This window comes from Prenolepis imparis, unplaced genomic scaffold, assembly GCF_030444845.1.
Source record: "Prenolepis imparis isolate NDT839.2.m4 unplaced genomic scaffold, iyPreImpa1.0 SCAF_6, whole genome shotgun sequence".
In the NCBI taxonomy this organism is placed as follows: Eukaryota; Metazoa; Arthropoda; class Insecta; order Hymenoptera; family Formicidae; genus Prenolepis; species Prenolepis imparis.
In genome coordinates this window covers 6391728-6411471 of record NW_028141164.1, presented here as the reverse complement: position 1 = coordinate 6411471, position 19744 = coordinate 6391728, and the positions used below count along the sequence as shown (strand labels likewise).

The window sequence follows — 19744 nt, the reverse complement described above, 5'->3', positions numbered from 1 at the left end:
CTCTCTCTCTCTCTCTCTCTCTCTCCCTCTCTCAACTGACGTTTCGACTGCGCAGCTGCGCGTTCCGATACATACAGAGTTCGGTGCATCATGACGATAACGACGACGACGACGACGACGACGATAAGGATGATGCCGCGCGACGACGTCCGCACGCGTGCATCCCGGCAGTGAGATCGGCATCAGCGACAACGACCTGGTGCTAAACGAATCCTCGTAAACGGAATGTCGGCGCGACGTAACGATCGAGCGCAACGTGGAGCTGTTGTCGCAGCCTGAATCGTAAAACATACGTACGCCGCTAAACGCATTTCCCTCAGCATTTCCACCCTCGATCTCGACGCAGGGTCGCGCCGCTGATCAGCTGGGTAAAACAAAATCCAGGACGCAATGGCAGCCCACAAGACGGGCGGACAAAGCGCCCGTAAGAAAGTACAGGTATGACAGATCGACCGATTCTCCCTCTTCCTCTCTCTCTCTATCTGTCTCTCTTTCTCTCTTTCTCTCTCTCTCTCTCTCTATTTCCTGACGATGTCGAGGAATTTGCCGATTATCCTCGGCGCCGAGGATAATCGGCATCATAATCGTTTCCACGGGTGGAGAGTCTCGCTGTCACGACTAATCTAGGATTATACGTAGGATTATACGATTATTCGCGTGGTCTAAATGAGATAATCGTTAGTTTCCCCGGAAACAAAATCACGCTTATAAATTTATCATGAAATTTAATTTTTGATTTGTTCGAATTAATTAAATGCTAATACATACGTTGATTTTATTTCTCTCAAGATATCCGAATATCAAATATCATATAGAAATTGACTTGCACATTGTTGAAGTATAATTATACTTGTTCACTGTATTGAAAACTGATGAAATTAATTAAAATTATGAATACGAGAAGAGTTGTATATTAATTTGCAAAATTAATTTTTCTTCAAGGTTTCTATGGTTATAAGAGATGAAGTAGAGAAGCAGCACAGAGCCGGTGTTAATTCCTTACAATACGATCCAGCCCTGCATAGGCTATACTCTGCTGGTAGAGATAGCATTATAAGGATATGGAATTGTAGAAATATGAAAGAACCATATATTCAATCTATGGAACATCATACAGATTGGGTTAATGATATAGTATTATGTTGTGGTGGCAAAAATCGTATGTATATACTTCTAAAGTCTACAATATTATTATACAATTCTTAATTGTCATTAATCATTGTTGTTTGTACAGTTATATCTGCAAGTTCTGACACAACTGTTAAGGTATGGAATGCGCATAAAGGTTTTTGCATGTCCACGCTGCGTACACACAAAGACTATGTTAAAGCATTAGCATATGCCAAAGATAGAGAGCAAGTTGCTAGTGCAGGTCTCGACAAGTCAATATTTCTGTGGGATGTTAATACACTGACAGCTCTCACCGCGAGTAATAACACAGTAACAAGTATGTATCTGCGATCATACATTCAGTGCCACGCTTTATCTCTTTTACATATAATTAACATATTAAATTTCATTCTAGCATCATCCCTGAGTGGAAACAGAGATTCTATATATAGCCTTGCCATGAACCAGACTGGCACGATTATCGTGAGTGGCAGCACAGAGAAAGTTCTTCGTGTGTGGGATCCACGATTTTGCACCAAACTCATGAAACTTCGTGGTCACACAGACAATATTAAAGCATTAGTCTTAAATAGGGATGGTACGCAGTGCTTATCGGCGAGTTCCGATGGTACTATCAAATTGTGGTCACTCGGTCAACAAAGATGCGTGCAAACGTTTAGAGTTCATAAGGAAGGAGTGTGGGCGTTATTGGTAATTATACAAAGTTATCTCGATACAATTGCTATGCAAAGTAATTAATATTTTTTTACTCTATTGTATTAAAAATTTTATTATATTTTAGGCAACGGATAATTTTAGTCATGTAATATCTGGAGGCAGGGATAAGAGAGTAGTAATGACAGAATTATGTTACGCAGAGAGATTTACAGTTATTTGTGAGGAAAAAGCGCCTATACTCAAAATGGCTATGACGCCGGATCAATCTAGCATTTGGGTTGCAACCAGTGAATCAACTATTAATAATTGGGTAAAGTTTCATACTATAGCGATAAATTTTTATAAAAAGAGAAAACTTGTAACAAAAAATTATATTTTTCCTTATATATTTCAGTCCATAAGTCAAAAAGATTGGCAAGAGTTAGGACTCGGAGATTATTGTGATTCTGCCAGTAATGTATCGAGCAACATTTTGAAAAATACTGAACCTGCGCAAAAGATATTAGGTGGTCCTGCCATAAGACATTATCACATATTAAATGATAAAAGACACGTTTTAACGAAAGATACAGAAGAGAATGTTGCATTATATGATGTATTAAAGGCGTGTAAAGTAGAAGAATTAGGCAGAATCGATTTCGAACAGGAGTGTAAAAAAAGAAATAAAATGGTGTATGTTCCAAACTGGTTTAATGTTGATCTCAAAACAGGAGTATGTATTTCCTTGATGATTCAAATTACTTTCCAGGATTGATTCCAAGTTCTAAATATTTTTTATTATTGCAGATGTTAACTATACACTTAGGACAGGACGAAAATGATTGTTTCTCTGCATGGGTTTCTGCCAAAGAGACTGGTCTAGCAGAAAATGATGCTGTAGATCAGAAAGGTGCTCAGCTGTTTATTCAATAATATTCGCGATATTAATCTAGAGATTTAATGTTTGTTTTCCATGTTTTAGTGAATTATGGGAACCTTTTGTTACAAGCGTTACTTGAACATTGGTGGAGGCCATTGCATGCTGACGACGAGAATGAAGGTAATGGCAATGATGGAAACGGCCCCATACACACGAGAGGAGGAAATCAATACTTCTCAGTACCTAGTCATACACCTGTCATTTTCAGGTATGCAGAAACTGTTTAAAAGTATTTTATTAAATATATTTATTATATATTTTTTTACTTTTCAGTGAAGTGGGAGGTAGAACCATCTATCGATTATTAGTTCGAGATGCTGCGGGAGAAACCGAAGGTGTCCTATTGAACGAAACTGTACCACCGTGGGTAGTGAATATTGTTGTGGACAAGAATCTTCCACAATTCATTAAAATACCATTCTATCTTCTTCCACATTCAGGTGTAAAAAGTTTGAAAAAGTACGTGTCAGATTACTCTTAAAATCGTATCTTGACGAGGATCGAATAATCTTACATGTTATTATTTTGAAGGGATCGTTTAATCGCAAATGATTTTATACAAGTGCGTAAAGTGGCGGAGCATGTTTACGACAAGGTGCTCGGTGCAGGAAGTGATTCAGGTTCAGTAGCTGGAGGTGGAAATACTGTTTCAAGTGGGTCACCGGCGGGCGATAGAGCTAACACAGATTCTAATGCTGATAATTCTTCACTGGCCGAGGAAAAAGTCGAACTGTTGTGTAACGATCAGGTCTTGGATCCCTCAATGGATTTGAGAACGGTGTGTATAAAATTCGTATGTAAAAAGCTTTTGTTATTGTTGTTGAAGAAAGATTTTACATATGTTTGATTGCTTTTCAGGTAAGGCATTTTATCTGGAAAAATTCGGCAGATTTAACACTTTATTATCGCCCTGTTAAATAGTTAGAATTAACTACATTGCATCGCGAGTCTTTACAGTGTGCCTGGTTTTATACCATGGTAAGATACTGCATATTCCGCTCTGTTTCCCTCTTTTCCATCGATTCTGAATCAAAACTGCAACGAGATTGATTCGTTTCAGAATAATGGAAAATACATAGTGGGCTACTTGCAGAATATGGTACCTTGTGCCACTTTTCCCTTAGGAAATGATCACCTGGATTTAACAAATGTTTCGTGTGACGTCGAGGCAGAAGCGAAAGAAAGCGAGGCATATTTGGAGTATTAGAATATAATACGTAAAGTTCAAAGGCAATAATGTGTGGAAGTATTAATGTATAAATTGCTCACTTTTATACACACCTGCATCCCGCGGCCAAATTCACACAATGGAGCATTACTCTCGATTAATCTGCTTGAGAACAGCATGTTTTTTGTACCTGGATATAGAATTTAAAGTGCTTGTTGTCAGCCATTTATCGTCTTCCCACGTCAGAAGTATCAATAAGAGAGCGTATAGCACAAATGCAAAAAAAAAAAAAAGAAATAAAAGAAAAAGGACAGACCGCATGGCCGAGAAAATTGTTAGTTTTGTTAGGTCTAACAGGATCCAGGTGATCCTCTCTCACAAATGCTTCTCAAATTTCCTTTAATCTACTTTAGCTAAACTTCCCTCCCATAATCAGTACATAGGATTATCTTATTTTAGTATTGTAATGAAAGTATTGAATATTTATTGAAGGCATGAGAGAAATTATATTATGTTTTATTACATGCATGCAAAATGTATACTCCACACCTGCCTTGTTACATTAGAGAGTGAAGAAAAGAGAGATATATATATGAGAAAGAGAGAGAAAAGAGAGGATATGTCAATTTACCATTAATCAAATTATATTTGAATAGCCAAATTAGAAGTTCAATATTTCCTATTGTTTGCATAAAAAAATAAGAGGATGTATTTGTCTGCAGTGTAATAAGGTCAAATTCTGTCTTAATCAAGATTAATGAAATATAGATTAGGAATTGGTGTACATTAAAAATGGAATTTTATGTGTAAAATTAATATATCGAAGTATATACCATTGATTATATCATAAATATTAAAGAATATTACAGTATTTAACAGAATTTGATCTTGGAAAAGAGATTTATAACGAATAAAAATTATGTAGTTGTTATTATGTTAACATGTTCGATTTCTTTATAAGTTGTACATATGCAAACACGACTGTGAATTGTGAATAATGTCCATTAATGATAATAGGTCATATAAATAAAAATTTAACAAATCTTATTATGCGAACGATTGAAAGCCAATGACATTTGCTATTGCTGCAAACAGTTAAATTGTCAGGAAAGAAATTGTATTAGTTTTTATTAATATGGTCTATGAAATATATCGTTTATTAAAGTTGCGCGTGCATAGAAGCATAAATTTTCTCATAAATGTAAATGTCTCATTGTCATTTTTCAAGGTAGTAGGTAATGTGTTTCACAAGTGCAACATATTATTTATTATCAAACTTAGGTTAAATTCTAGTTTGCTAATGCTTTTATATTAGAAATCATCTTTTAATGCTTGTTTTTATTTTTTTCTTTATGCGAGTAGAAATATTGTTAAGACATCATGAAAAAGAAACTTTCTCTTGACTAAAGAGAATACATGAATGTATGGCTAGTAGAAATTGTATTATTCTATATAGTTTATATATAAGATTACCTGATTTGTTATCTTTAGACAAGTTTTTTCGAAAGACATTGTGCAGTAAATTTATATTTTTTTATATTGATATTAAATTTAAAAAAAATAATTTTGAACCAAATGAAAATTAAAGCGTAATATGAAAATAGAGTTTTCTTTTAAATATCCCAATATAATGTCGTAAAAAATGAGAATTTTGAATAACCTTTGACTTACAATTACTTCAATTATTTATTGCAACGACACTATTTTATATATATAAAATATGAGATTGTCAATATAATTAATTATTCAGTTCATTGCATAATTCAAATATGCTGTACATATTAGTGTTCTCTATACAGATGTATTCCTATAAATCGAAATTAATCATTATTTATTTATTTGAACAAATAATTTACTTTAGACACTATTTATTATTATAATGTGGAAGTAATCAAGATGTGCCTGATGATAGATTATAAGTTACAGAGGGCATTTCGATTATGACTTGTATTAATATTTAACAACAGCCCATAGTTACAAGATATACGATGACAAAGAGAGAGATAGAGAGAATACATTATCATTTCTTGATTACATTATCAATAATATAATATAAATCATAAGAAAAGTTACCACAAACTAGCATTATAAATTTTATCTATTACTTTATTTATTTAAATTATATAAATTTATTATAAATTTTATCTATTACTTTATTTATTTTGTAGCGTGCAGCTTTAATTTTATTGAATGCTATTAGAGATAATAGATTTAGTTTTTTTATTCAAAATATGATATTTATGCACAGAAAATGAAATATTAATATTAGAATGTCAATAGTATAAAAAATCAAAATATCAATTTCTCATCTTATTTCAACTTAGATAAAAAAAAAAAAAAAAAAAAAAAAAGAAGATTGGGTGCCAAATTTTATACTGAAAAAAAAAATGCTCGTAGCACATTGTACTTTTTCGACAGGGAGTACTTTGTTTCTGTAAATCTGCTTCATTAATGTATTAATGTAGTTGCTACAGTGGTACTACTTATGATGTATAAGGCTATCTAGCAAAATATGTATTAAATTTATAATTTTTTAGAACAAGATTAGACTAATATCGTCTCTGCAAAAGATTGAATGTTTGTCATATATTGCTTTGTAAAACACATTTTACTGTTTTGACACGAAACTTATTAAATTTTCCAGCAAACGTTCAACGAGTCAAATTTTCTACAGTTTTCTACGAGTGTATGTAATGAGACGATATTTCTATCATCCTTTAAAATACTTTTTCACATTTATCCTAATTATAATACATTATCACTGATATTGCCTCCATTAATTATATCAATAGGCAGAATGAGAGAAATATATAAAGCTCCATATCAGAAAAAGATTGACTTAATTTCTATTTGTATTTATCGTTTATTTTATGATAATATGACATCACTTGAGACTATGTACTCTAAAATAAAAAAAAATTAGTATTTAAATAAAATATATAATTTAATATATACAGAACAGATTACATTTGTCTACCTGTGCAGCAATTTGAATAAAGAATTCTATTACTATTTGCTTAGTAATTTCGTCAAACATAAATCTTCAAACAATTCCATCGAGAATACTTTCAACGGCCTGTACGAAAGAATTACATACTTTTGTTGGTCCTGGAGTAATCATCTTTTCATCCCCTGTTCTATATTTGCCAGTTTGTACCAATATACCTCTAATCCCAGCTGCCTGTGCACCAGCTACATCATCTTTCACATCCTAATCATAAATATACAATCAATATATGAAAAATTAAAAGATACAAAGAAAAGAATGTTATTTGGAATATTACATCTCCAATCATTACAGCCTTCGCTGGGTCTACATCTCCTAAAGCTGCTTTAAAAAATTCTATAGTTGGTTTGCCAACAACTTCTGCTTTTATATTGCTGGAATATTCTAAACCTTTGATAAATGCACCAGGACCTAGAGCCAGACCATCGGGACGCTTGTAATATCGTCCTTCATGAATAGCTACGAGCGACGCGCCATCCAAAAGCAATCTGAAATTGTATGTGTCATGTTTTTATATTAGATTTAATTTATAAGACAAAGATAAAAATATGACATTACCTGAATGCTTTGTTCAGCTCATCATAGTTGAATTTGCTCGGTGCTAAGCCAACAACTACTGCATTTGGTATATCATCTGTTACTAAATCTTGAAAATCTTCCATCGCCGCTGGATCAATTAACAGCATTGGTTTCAATTGCCGAGAGATAATCAATTTCCTTGCTGCAGCTAAAGAACTGAAGATTTCATCCTTTCGCAAGTCAAATCCAAGTTTCGTCAGACGTTCATACAAGCAATTGCTTGACTCCTTGGTAGTGTTTGTGACAAATTTGATGGACAGGTTTGCATGTCGTAGCCTAGATTACAAGTTTAAATTCATGATTCTGAAAGACTAAAATTCACCTGATATTAAATAAATAATAAGATATTGCTTTTTGATAACTGTTGCCTTGTTGATTCGCGAAAAATTCTTTATTCAAACGTTTATTAGTTGAGATTGAAAAATTCATTATATTGATATTACGATACATGTGATATTTACATCAATTTTTAATTGAACAAGACTTTAAAATTATCAAAAAAAAGTATCGTCATTAAAAGACTTTTTATTATCATATTAATCCTGTATAAAAATATTTTATCTTACTCCACAAAGTCATGCAAAATAAATTTCTGAATTTTTTTATCGAGACATTTAAAATTTATTTATTAATCGCGCCATTTGTACAGAGATTGCGCTGTATTGTCAATATGTATATACATATGTACATACATAAAAAAAAATCGAATTCGACAATTAAAATATAATAATACAAACAACAAACAATACCTGTTTAACGCTTGCACAGCGCCTGGAACGATTGTGTTATCGATATGCAACGTTCCACTAAGATCTATTAATACTGTTGTAATTTGTTTCGCCATTATTACCGTGATTTTTCGGTAACATTACACATTTATTTTACATTCCTTTGGAGTAAAACTGTCGGTAAATGTTTAATTTTAATTCGCTCATTTTAGGTCTTAATAAAAATACATTCGACATCTTTTGCGTATGAAAATAAATTAAAAAAGGTTAAAAATAAAAAAATGACATTTAGGTTAGGTTAGGTTGGCTACTACGCATGCGCAAGGTTTGTTCTTTTATCCTCCAATTGACAGCTTCATTACACATGCGCAGAAGTTCGTGATGTCGTCTATCATCGGAATTTAGAACATATGTCCGAAACATGTGTGCTCGACACATTGCACAGATAATAAATTGAATTAATTTGAAGTTAAACGTGACAAAACTATGTCTCAGCAAGAGAGTAAATATCTGTCGAATATATATATATAATATATTTAACAATTTGCAAATACATAATTTCTGTTATTCAAATATTATTAACCATTATTTTCAGAATTGTGCACGCCACTTCCCAGGAATCTAACCAATCACATTAATATTTGTGAAAACAGTGATCAATATGTTGTTAATTTCTTGCAAAACTTGTTGCCACCGTCTGATCGTAAATCTATTTCGGACGAGATGCGAAAGGTTTGTAATGAGATAAACTAAAGGATAATTATACAGATCGATTAACTAAAGTGTTATTCTTCCATGGAACTTTTCAGACCTTTATATTCAATAAGTTCAAAGTAAAGCGCAAGGGAAGAAAAAATCAAGGCAAATTCTTATCGGCTAGGAAAAGATTACATATTGATTTGGGCAAAGTTGGTCACAAGAGTCAAATAAAATATTCCGACCTCTTGCCCCTGAATCAATTGTGGTTAAACTATATGCGAAGCATGCTTGGTGTTGAATCGTTTACCAGTATACCTGAGAATTCCACTAATCCAAATTGGGAGAATGTCAACCAGCAATTGATAAAAGCTGATTTTCACGGTGCTAAAATTTCAATTGATAAATCAAAATGTCCAACTCTGGTAGGACTTACAGGGATTGTCATACAAGATACAAAAAACACTTTTAGGATTTGCGGGCTGGACAATGTTATTCGAAGTAAGTGGCATGCTAAGTACATTTGCAGATATATGTAATTTTCCTATAATAGAAAACAAATGTAAACTTATTCTCCTTTGTCTCTACTATTATATTAGTGCAACAAATTCTTTGTAAAAATTTATAAATTTTTTTCTATATTGTCAATAACACTGCTGAATTTTATTTTCAGCAATACCGAAAGATGTAGTTAAAATTCATATTCATTTAGACAATGGTGTAATATTAAAAGCATTTGGACGACAACTTTCTACAAGACCTGCAGAACGAGCGGTTAAAAAATATAAAAATACAAAAATAGTTCAATTGTAATATTATAAATATTTATAACATACTAAAATAAATACAATGCTAAGCATTGTTTTCCACAGATGTACGATTGATAAATTAACAAGAATTTCCATAAAGAAGTTAAATACTTGAAAGAATATGACAAAAATTAATCTAGTTTATATATATAAATTAACGGCAATACTTTTGCTCAAGTTTGCTTAATTCCATGCAGATGTTTTAGAATTATTTATTTCCATTTATCTTTCATTATTCCTCTGCAGATTATTATTATAGAATATTACAATTACAGAATTGATAATATATATTTACTACTTACATGTTACAGTATTTATATAATATAGCATTTTATATTTATGTATAATGTCTGTATATGTGTGTATATATCTTTGCATGTGTCTGTATGAAGAGATGTGCTAAACAATAATGTATTTATATTTTGGAAGTGTCTTTTTTCATTCATATCATTCATTAAAACCACAGTGGCCAAACATGACACTGATATGATGATAATTATTTTCAATTAGTACAACAACTATATTTGTTAGTCAACCTACAATTCCATTGGCTAAATTTAGATCGGAGTGAAGTAGTATCAGGTCATGTTTTGCTTGACCTTTATTCGACATAACATTTTTATATGATATATACACAGCTGAATCACTGCAAGATCAACTGCGGAGTAGCAAAACGAAAGCTTTGAACAATAAAGATGAATAAAATGAGATGAGAGGAAAAAACGTCATATATCTGCTCTTTTACTATTACATAATACAAATTTTTACTTGGACATGGTAATAACACGATTATTTCGTCGCGGAATAATTAACTTTCGTTTCGTACTTTAAAATAAAAAGACTACAGATTATATAAACCATTAACGAGATATATCACTAAATGGTATAAATTTACGCAGCGGGGCAGCTTTAGGAATGTTAAAGGTAAGACGTATTACAAAATTAATATCTGTTTTTCTTCGTTTTCTGCCATGTCTCATGTATTGATCTTGATGCATCAATGTAGCACTTTATACACGCAACATAAATATTTTTAAAAACATGAGTGTAGTATAACAGATACAACATGGCTTTGTCATTTTCTAGAAGTATTGCGATTAATTTATCTTAATACTTGCACAATTTAGGCAGAGTTTGTAACAAGCTATATAATGATTAACGATTAATAATTTCACATAAGATACTATGCACACATACTACATGAAGTCGAAAACGAGTAGAAAATATTACTAAAACGTATATACGACGTGATAGAGACGATCTCGTGGGTGTATTATACTTTGTCCCGATTCTTAAATATCTTTATATATATATCCAACTCTAATCATAACTGTCTTCACTTGCATAGTGAATAACAAAAGGTCGAAAGCATGATACATACGAAGATCGGGCAAAAACTCAAACTACTTTATATATTTCGATACATTAATAAGATCTTGCCATGCATTTTAGTATCTATAATCATTTGTTATTTTTGTGTCGTTCGTTTACGCAAATTAAACTAACTGCGAACATGTACCTCTGTTCAAGCAAATATACACACAAGTAGATCTAGAACAACGTGTATGTACTATAGACGCCAACATATTCTGAAATATCTATAGATTTTTTTCCATTTTTTGAAGGATCTCGTCTCGTTACAACGTTACAATAATAATTGTTATAACGATACATGATCTATCCAATCTAAAAGATATTCTTGTTATATTTCAATTTTGTGAGGACACTCGTTATTTTCATTATAATTTACCACACGCTAGGACGTCTATTTCTAAAATGTATACTTCTTACAATGCTGTTGCAGATTTTCAAGATAAAAAAAACTTTGAAAATTGAAAACTTTTCGATATAGATGAGAGGATATTTGAAACGAAAAATTTACTTAATAAAGAAACACTCTATTTAATTTGAAATTACTCGTGATTTAAAGAAACTCGTGATTTAAGATCTACAGTTGATTTTGCTTCATCTAGAATTCGATATCACTGAAAAAAGCTTGCTTCTCTTTAATAGTCAAAAGAAAGGCACGTAGACACATGTATATGTGTGCGAGCAAAGAGAACTGCAAAATTATATCCTTACACACAACGTACATACATATAATGTATATTTTTTTTATACTGACTGTGCAATAATTAAATAGGAAAATTTTAGCATCACATTGAAAAAAAAAGAAAAAAACAATTTTTCCTCAATTTTTATTCTTTAAAATAAAATAATGTTTTCACAAGATCTCTGATTTAAATAATAACTTAAACCGTGAAATATAATAGTTTTGCTCGACGTCTCTCCCTTATAAACAACAAGAATTCACATTTAGATAGCGTGTGATAGCCTTCTCTTAATATATTTCGTTATTATTTGTTACATTATTTGTAATCATGATCTCTAAACGTGGCAATTTCTTCGTGTTTCTAATGATATTATAATTCGTATTCGCGTTTTATTGATACGATATATTAATAAGCTAACCAAACAATATATCTCATTCTACCTAAACTTTATAGAAAAGTAGACTTTGTTGATCTGTCCTGTTAAATGTATTTCACATACCGTAACCTTGATAGGCTGCGGTGGACGCGTACACTTGTGCGGGTGCACCGTATACATTTTGAGGTGCATAGCCGGGTGCCATCATTCCAGGCCCTGCGGTCAACATTAACTGAGGTTCCGCTGTGGTTCCACAATCATATGCAACAGAGAAAAATATCGTTAGTATAGAAAACACTACAACGTCTCTTTACGACATTTACAAGATAATTGCGAGATTACTTACGCATAATCATAGGCTTATGTTCCTGATGATCGGTTTCTTCAATGCGTCGACTTTCGGCCTCTTCTAATTTATCGACCTGCATCCAATATGTCGAAAATTATATATAAATGTGTATATAAGGATATAAAGAGTTAAATATGTGTGGCTGAATAATATTCTTTTTTTTTACCTTACTGATATATTCTCGTGCAACTTGTATGAGATACGGCATCGCGAAATGTAAAATACGATGTCTCCATGCGAGTTCCAAGATGACATCCGGATGAAGTAAATCATAGCAATGAAATAGGCATGCTGCAAAACAGTCCTTGGAACCTCTCTCTAAGAACCACTCGAGCAACTCCTCGGCGACTTCCGCATTCCGAGATTCCGCCGCGTATTCCATAGCATCCCTGTTATTAAATTAGTGATTAAAAGAGATTCACATTTGTATATATATATATATATATCGTAAGAATATTCTCCATATAACCGTGCAACATTACCTGAAGAGTCGATCCTTCTTGCAAAGTTCTACAGACTGCTTCCATCTATTATTTCCCTTGTACAAGTATGCGGCAATTCTCCTGAATTCGATCAATTCATGTTTCTCGAGCTGCTGCGCTAACGCAATATTATCAAAATTATCGAACGCGTCGATCGACGTTCGGAGACCCTGGTAATCCTCTTCGTCAATCAGCAAGCCATTCAACGCTTCATTGATAGCTTTGTTGTTGAGAGCCTGAACCGATCTCAAGTACGGTTTTATTAGCTGCAAGTGGTCGGTTCTCGTAAAGTACGCCACTGATCTGGTATGATCCATACGCGGAGCAAGTACGAGGAGAATATCATTTAGAAGAAGGGGTTTATATTCCACGTAGAACTGTATAGCTTTATAGTAGAGTTCGACGTTTGCGACTTTAGTAATTACGTCCTTGAAATGACCCTCTCGCCAAGCTTCCGTAGGATGTTGCATCATCGCGAGAACCGCGTTGTCATATTCCTCGTACTTGTCAAATAAAAACACCAGTTCGGCCCACAAATGTGCTTGTTCCGCTGCGCGTAGCACCTAAAATAATCATTTTCCCTTAAGTAAACTAGCGAATCTCTTATTTGGATAACGGCTTAAAACGAAACCTACCTTCGGTATATTAACGCGCGACCAGAAGAGTTCCAAGTGTTCTCTCATTCGTTGAGGTTTGTATTTACTATAGAGAATAGCCAGCTCGGTAAACATTCCCATATGAGCCCGTTCGAGTCCTAGAGCAGCCTCGAGAAGATTAATGAGTTCTTCAAAGTGTCCGCGATCCTGGTAGTAATTGATCAGATCTTCAAGCTCATCTGCGTGCACGACTATGTGAAGGCCGCACATTTGGGCTAAACGAAATTCGCCGCTGTCCACGCAAGCGAAACAAACTTCCTTCCAAGTGCGCGTCGAGTTGGCTTTGCGCGCGCTATCAACGGCGCCTTGAAATTCCTTCAGATGAACGAGTGTTATTGCCAGTCGCGCAAAGTTGGATACATTGTTGTAAAGGAGCTTCGCGGCGTCGTACATCTTATCGTCGAAGCATCTATCGCCGATCTAAGAAAGAAGAAGAAGAGATTATTCAACGAAAATGCAACATCGCTCTCGCGATACGAATGATTCTTTCTTACCTTCTGTATATCGGCGTGATTCGGACCAGATATAAATTCCTCGAGGTCTGCGAGCCTATTGGTTCGCGCGTACGCATATATCAATTCGCTCTCGATGAAGGACTCGCGTGCCTTTTTACGAGCCATTTGGAGATAGCGGACGAGGTCTTCCCAATGCGAAGTCCGATGCGCGGTTTCGACTACGTCTACATACGCTGACGGATCGTCTGCTTTAATAAAACTGTCGATTGCTTCCTTGACCAGACCCTGCTGTAATTGAGCCCTGGCGAGTTGCGACCATACTGCCGACTCGTTGCATCTACAACAGGTAAAGTCTGTTTATATGTATCGTATAAAGACAAAGAGGATATATGCACATGCACACACACACATATCGTATACCTTTCTGCAAATTCATAAGCTCTGTCCAAGTTGCCGACCTGCTCGATTAGAACCTGGATAGCCGACGTGTTGACGTCAAACTTTTTGAAGATGGCGAAAGCTTCCTCGTAAAGTTCATTGTTAATGGCAATATTGGCGATATCCGGAGCGTCGTAATTATCCAAACGATTAATATATTCCATAACGCGTGTACGATCGGCCTTGATGGCCGTTAGTATCAGAAGATTCTGCAAGTTACGATGATCGCTGAACACACTGCTGTCCAGCACTATCTTCTCGAGAAGTTCGATCAATTCGTTAGGCAGATCGGCTGTCATGAAAGCTTTGACGGTAACAGATATATCTTCGGGATCTTGCGTCTCGGATAACGCAGTTTGAACAACTTGATCTATCAAAGGTCGCTTGTACGGATTGCTCTCTAAGAGCACTTCCGCCCAAAGATCGGGATCTCTGCGTCTCACTAGGTATCTCGCCTCGCTCTTGAACAGACTATTCTCGTTACAGACGCTTATCAGCTCGCGATCACATTGACCGCGCTCGTACGCGATGCAGGCCAGATGGGGATCGCGTTTCTCGCAATACTTGCCGACGACTCTGCTATCGTAGAATTGATTCTCCTTGAGAAATCTTTCAGGATTGTTGTTGCTGTCGATGTAAATCTTGGCCAATGCGTTGTGCGTAGCGGGCTCTACGCAACCCTCGTGAACGCGAGATTCCAGCCACGGTAGCAAGAGTTTCAGACGATTTCTCTTCTCGACCTCCTCGACCAATTCGTCAGTTGAAAATTGTCCGCGCACCACCAGTATCAAGTTCTTGATGATATCCTCCGAGCAATCAACGTCCAACAGACCGCCCACGACCACGGGTAAACGCGATGGATTGACTTTCTGGACATATATCTCGATATATTTCTGCAAGTTATTGCGATAGAGATAGAGAACGAGATCGTGAACGAAATCGAATCGGTCGCATACGATTATCAAGGGCAATTGATCGGATAGCTTCGCCTCCTTCAGAAAATTTTTGACACGTTCCGAATTGTAACAGTTGCTCTCTCGGCATATGCGCTCCACCTCCTTGATCTGACCGGTCTTACACGCCGCTTGGATATACTTGAAGTGCACTTCTTGATCCTGGCTGAAGTTTACGATGGAGCCTAAGAAGTAAAATAGACCCTCGTAAGACTTGAAACTCTCGAATAAATCTATCAGTGCCTTAGTCGTCAACTGCTCGTGATACTTGGTCGCGATCTGTATGCAGATTTGCAAATTTTGTCTTATATTAGCCGTTAGCATAGCCTTCAAGCATTCAAGGGAATCTTCTACGGATAATGTCCCGAAGAAACCTACGAGCCAATCGGGGGAGAGTAAGTGCGTATGCACTACCGCTCTCTTAATGTCATATAAATCGGTATAATGTTCGAGAGCACGTTGTAGCAAGCCAGCCTTCTCGCACAATTGGGCGACATGAGCTCGATCGTAATGGGTAAACATCTGATTGCCCAATATGGCGTCAGCGACTTGCGGGGCGGACATTAAATTCATCTCTAAGAGACGAGTCTGTAAGGCACCCTCGCTCGGCCGATTGTTCTTGAGCGCGTCCAGTAGAAACGCCGTACACTGCTGCACCATATTTTGTTCCATAAATATATCGACGATTTGATTGATGTCGGCTAATGGTTCGTCGTCTTGGACCAGCATCTGCGCGAACGTTACACCTTGATCGGGATTAATCCTCATGACATTCCGCAAGAGAAATATATAGTCGGGTGTATACGAGACTTTCTTGGCATAGAGAACGATCTTCTGAAATTGGCCGGTCTCCGCGAAGCATTGGATAACCTTGTTGGGAACGTTGGCTCTCAGGTAAACGCTAAGCGCCAATGTAGGATCCGCTTGTTTTACCAGATCTCCCAGTTCTTCGCTGCATTCCAGCTTATCTTCCTTCAGCCACTTCTCCAACAATTGTTTACGATTCTGAACTAGTACAGGACGACAAAGTTCCAACGATTCGTACTTGTTCAACTGTCCTTGATCCAAAAGAATGCCGAAATATTGTAGAAGAGGAGACGTTTGGCCCTGAGTAGTCGGAACCTGTTGAAATCGTTGAATAGTCGCTGGTGTTCGAAGTATCCCTTTAGGAGCATTAGCCGCAACTTTCGCCGCCTCCGCGTACTGGCCATTCTGGAAAAGCATATTGAATTTCCTTACGAATAAGTCCTCGGCTCCCGACAAGTTGTTTCTCACGGCCATTCTTAACGCCAATTCCGAATTCTGCAACACTCCGTTGATGTATGGGATTATATTCTCTTCGTCCACAGAAACAGACAAGACTTGACCCTTTCGATTTACTCCTATTATACCACCAGAGGCTTCGTGCGGGGCAGTAACGAAGATAGTCTCTCCCGAGATACGATTCATAAATATACAGGTCGCCGACTCGATATCGTACATATGTATATAACCGTACTTTGTGATTAAATATATGACGTCGTACTTGGAGCTAACTTGCATGGCGACGGGAAAATCATTTCCGGCCTCAGGTGGAAAGAATACGTCTACCGCTTTCTTCGGAAACGGATGATTGCCGGCAGGCGGTTGACCCACTTCGATGATATGAAGCTTCGCTCCCTGGACCGTCCTAACGGCGAAACAGAACAGATTGCTGGGTTCCGCATTTCCTTCCATCTTGAATTGAGCGAAGGAGGCGGCGTGTCCCTCGATCGGTTGCGAGCACTTTCGTTCCACGGAGTAAAGCTGCATAGCGCCGACCACTCTGTTATGCTGCGCCGAAATACCGATCAATAGCAGCCACGTCTGTTTTGGATCTGTCCTGTAATTGATAATCTGGCAGCCGTTTAACGACGAATGACGTTCGAACATCTTATTCGGCGTCGAATCGCCCTCCATGGACCAATGATACACCGCAGTTTCTGTTACTAATGCCAATGTGTTTAGCGATATCCATTTCCAAAAAACCACATCCTCCGTCATTGTATGAGCTTTCATCTTTGACTTCATTTCAATGTTGAAAATCTGAAGTGTCTTCATAGCTAATCAAACAAAAGCAGATATTTCTCTCTTGGTAAATATTTTACATATATATTCTTTCTTTTAATATTTTCATCGCTATAGAAAGAATTACAAAATCCTACATCAAGATTCAACATATTTTTAGGGAAAAATCATACAAATTGATACATTTTATTTTTCAGATTGATAAAGCAAAATTAATATCTCTACATGTATGATTTTACATTGCTGAATAATCTTTCCTAAATTATCAAACACGTCTACATGTGCACATACCTTTCAAAGCGATGACTTTACTAGCTGGATTCATAATTGCAGAATCAGCAGATATTGGTCTTCTGATAGGATTGGCGGAATCATTCATATCGATAATGACTACCTGGGCAGTGTCACCAACCTTTTCTCTAACGCAAATGAATTTATCAGATTCCATAGTAAGTGTATTAAAGCTGACATTATTGGCATTGATTCCCACAGCTGTAAGCTATAAAAATAAAGAATTATAGATAAATAATGCTTCTCTTTCTTTTCCATATTCTTCGAGCTCCTACAATCATTTCTGTGCATAAGCAAGAATATATATTGTAAATATATAGATATAAATATATAGTCAATTTTATATCATTTATTCTTTGGAAAAGTACTCATTATTATATCAAACTGACTTTATTTAATAATGTATTTTTTGTCTATTAGAAACAGTATATCAACTTATATTTTTCTCTAGTAGTAAATGAGTCATATTGTAACATCTTGATTACTGGTTATATAAATATACTGTTACTAATATAACCACAAAAATTGCAATAAAATCCATAAAAAGTTAACTTTATAATGTCGTAACATTCCAACAATATCGTATTGTAATTTTAATAGCTACATATATGTTACTAAATGTATTTCCAAAAATATTATGTATAAAGTATTTATTACAAGGATATTCTACAAAATTATATTTGACAAGAAAAATCAATATTATTATGAAAATTTATCAAACGTACGAGTAGTGGGATTGAAAATTGTGGAACAATGAAAGAGGGGAAAAAAAAAAAAAAAATACATTGTATATATATATATTTGATAAGAAATATAAAGTTCGGTAAAAGCGGAAGCAAGGGGCGTATGCGACGATAGATCCACGATAGTCTCGGATCCCCATGATTCGCTGATAAAGTGCGAGAAATACGTAATTCGATTTGTCCGCTTTATCCGTGATACACGTCAATTGAGCGTGTATCAGGGATGATTAACCTGTGCCACGAAATTCCGCCGTGCGAGCGCAGCTGCGAACGCACGAGCCATTTAACGAGCCGAGTAATGTCATTGAATCGTGAACGCGAGGTGTACGAGGTCATCGCGACTGTCAAAGTAATGTCAAGAAAAAATTGCCTTTCCATCAGGGAAGAAAAAAAGAGTAAATTGTCGCGATATACGACTCGAAAGGGAGATATGTTGCTCGCGAAGAAAATATGCTGATCGCGGAGAAAATGTCCGGTGCCCCGAGAAAGGAAAAAAAAAAAAAAAAATGCTAACGTAGATCCTAGGAGATGAGCGTCAGCGATGACGAGCCTCTCGTTCCCTTCGCAGCGAAAGGAGGAAACCTTAGCGAGGAGATATATTGATGACGTACCTGTAGGTGTTCTTGGAACCTTATGGGTAGTAGCTGCGTCATTTTTGCCGAAATATATTGGAAAAAATCCTCGAGAGAGAGAGAGAGAGAGAGAGATCTTTCAGCCGCTGTCCTCGTCCACGGATCGATCAGCCGTATACGGGCGGAAAAACCTGCCGACTAGCGATCTCTACTTACGTCCTATTCCCGCTTATCGTGCGCCTTTTATCCCCGAATGTTCTCGGCATCAATCATTAAAAGCGCAAAACCAACTGACTGGAGAGCGAATGCTACTCGCCGCTGACACCCATCATGGCCGCCAACGCCGCCCCTCTTATCTCGAAGTAGTTCCCGCGTATGAGAATTTCCTCGCGGTTCTTCGTCTTTTAATCGCACCTCGCGTCACCGAGATCGTCCTATAAATATGTATCGGCGATCAGTCGTCGATTGATGCCGGTATTCTTTCTCTCTGGTAATTGTCGTGGGACAATTTCGATCGCGTTGACGCCGAACTCGAGACGAGAGCCTCGGCACTAGCGGAAGAATACAGGCGCGATTCGACACGATTGGATTCAGTGGTAAATCTCGCGCATCACCCCCTTCCCTTCCCCTACTCG

The 19744-nt window shown here is 36.0% G+C and overlaps 4 protein-coding genes across 7 annotated transcripts; 2 read left to right on the top strand and 2 right to left on the bottom strand.

The window, feature by feature from the left end:
• Window positions 1–62: 62 nt before the first annotated feature.
• On the top strand, window positions 63–4410 carry LOC145937449 (WD repeat-containing protein 48). 3 transcript variants are annotated; one of them, XR_014425558.1, is made up of 12 exons: window positions 64–438; window positions 943–1159; window positions 1235–1447; window positions 1526–1821; window positions 1913–2098; window positions 2183–2500; window positions 2575–2677; window positions 2750–2915; window positions 2981–3166; window positions 3239–3485; window positions 3566–3685; window positions 3768–3907. XR_014425558.1 is itself a non-coding variant. In XM_083040465.1 (11 exons), exons 1-11 carry the CDS (start codon window positions 391–393, stop codon window positions 3912–3914), a joined length of 2127 nt encoding a protein of 708 aa, XP_082896591.1. In that variant the 5' UTR covers window positions 63–390; the 3' UTR covers window positions 3915–4410. The 3 variants fall into 3 exon arrangements, 2 of the variants coding, with proteins under 2 accessions (XP_082896591.1, XP_082896592.1); XM_083040465.1 differs by lacking the exon at window positions 3566–3685 and having other exon boundaries at window positions 63–438; window positions 3768–4410; XM_083040466.1 differs by having other exon boundaries at window positions 3566–3910.
• Window positions 4411–6138: 1728 nt separating this feature from the next.
• LOC145937451 (haloacid dehalogenase-like hydrolase domain-containing protein 2) lies at window positions 6139–8450 on the bottom strand. 2 transcript variants are annotated; one of them, XR_014425559.1, is made up of 5 exons: window positions 8211–8450; window positions 7441–7737; window positions 7160–7370; window positions 6853–7086; window positions 6139–6778 (listed from the first exon to the last, which is right to left on the bottom strand). XR_014425559.1 is itself a non-coding variant. In XM_083040470.1 (4 exons), the coding sequence occupies exons 1-4, from the start codon at window positions 8303–8305 to the stop codon at window positions 6919–6921; spliced, it is 771 nt and encodes a 256-aa protein (XP_082896596.1). In that variant the 5' UTR covers window positions 8306–8450; the 3' UTR covers window positions 6799–6918. The 2 variants fall into 2 exon arrangements, 1 of the variants encoding a protein (XP_082896596.1); XM_083040470.1 differs by lacking the exon at window positions 6139–6778 and having other exon boundaries at window positions 6799–7086.
• An 88-nt stretch (window positions 8451–8538) lies between these two features.
• Window positions 8539–9839, top strand: Pop4 (ribonuclease P/MRP subunit POP4). The gene is made up of 4 exons (XM_083040471.1): window positions 8539–8691; window positions 8785–8921; window positions 8999–9386; window positions 9559–9839. The coding sequence occupies exons 1-4, from the start codon at window positions 8676–8678 to the stop codon at window positions 9696–9698; spliced, it is 681 nt and encodes a 226-aa protein (XP_082896597.1). The 5' UTR covers window positions 8539–8675; the 3' UTR covers window positions 9699–9839.
• Window positions 9840–10646: 807 nt separating this feature from the next.
• Chc (clathrin heavy chain) lies at window positions 10647–19683 on the bottom strand. The gene is made up of 9 exons (XM_083040464.1): window positions 19149–19683; window positions 17795–18002; window positions 14487–17538; window positions 14106–14403; window positions 13591–14031; window positions 12956–13518; window positions 12640–12862; window positions 12471–12546; window positions 10647–12367 (listed from the first exon to the last, which is right to left on the bottom strand). Exons 1-9 carry the CDS (start codon window positions 19188–19190, stop codon window positions 12240–12242), a joined length of 5031 nt encoding a protein of 1676 aa, XP_082896590.1. The 5' UTR covers window positions 19191–19683; the 3' UTR covers window positions 10647–12239.
• Window positions 19684–19744: the final 61 nt, after the last annotated feature.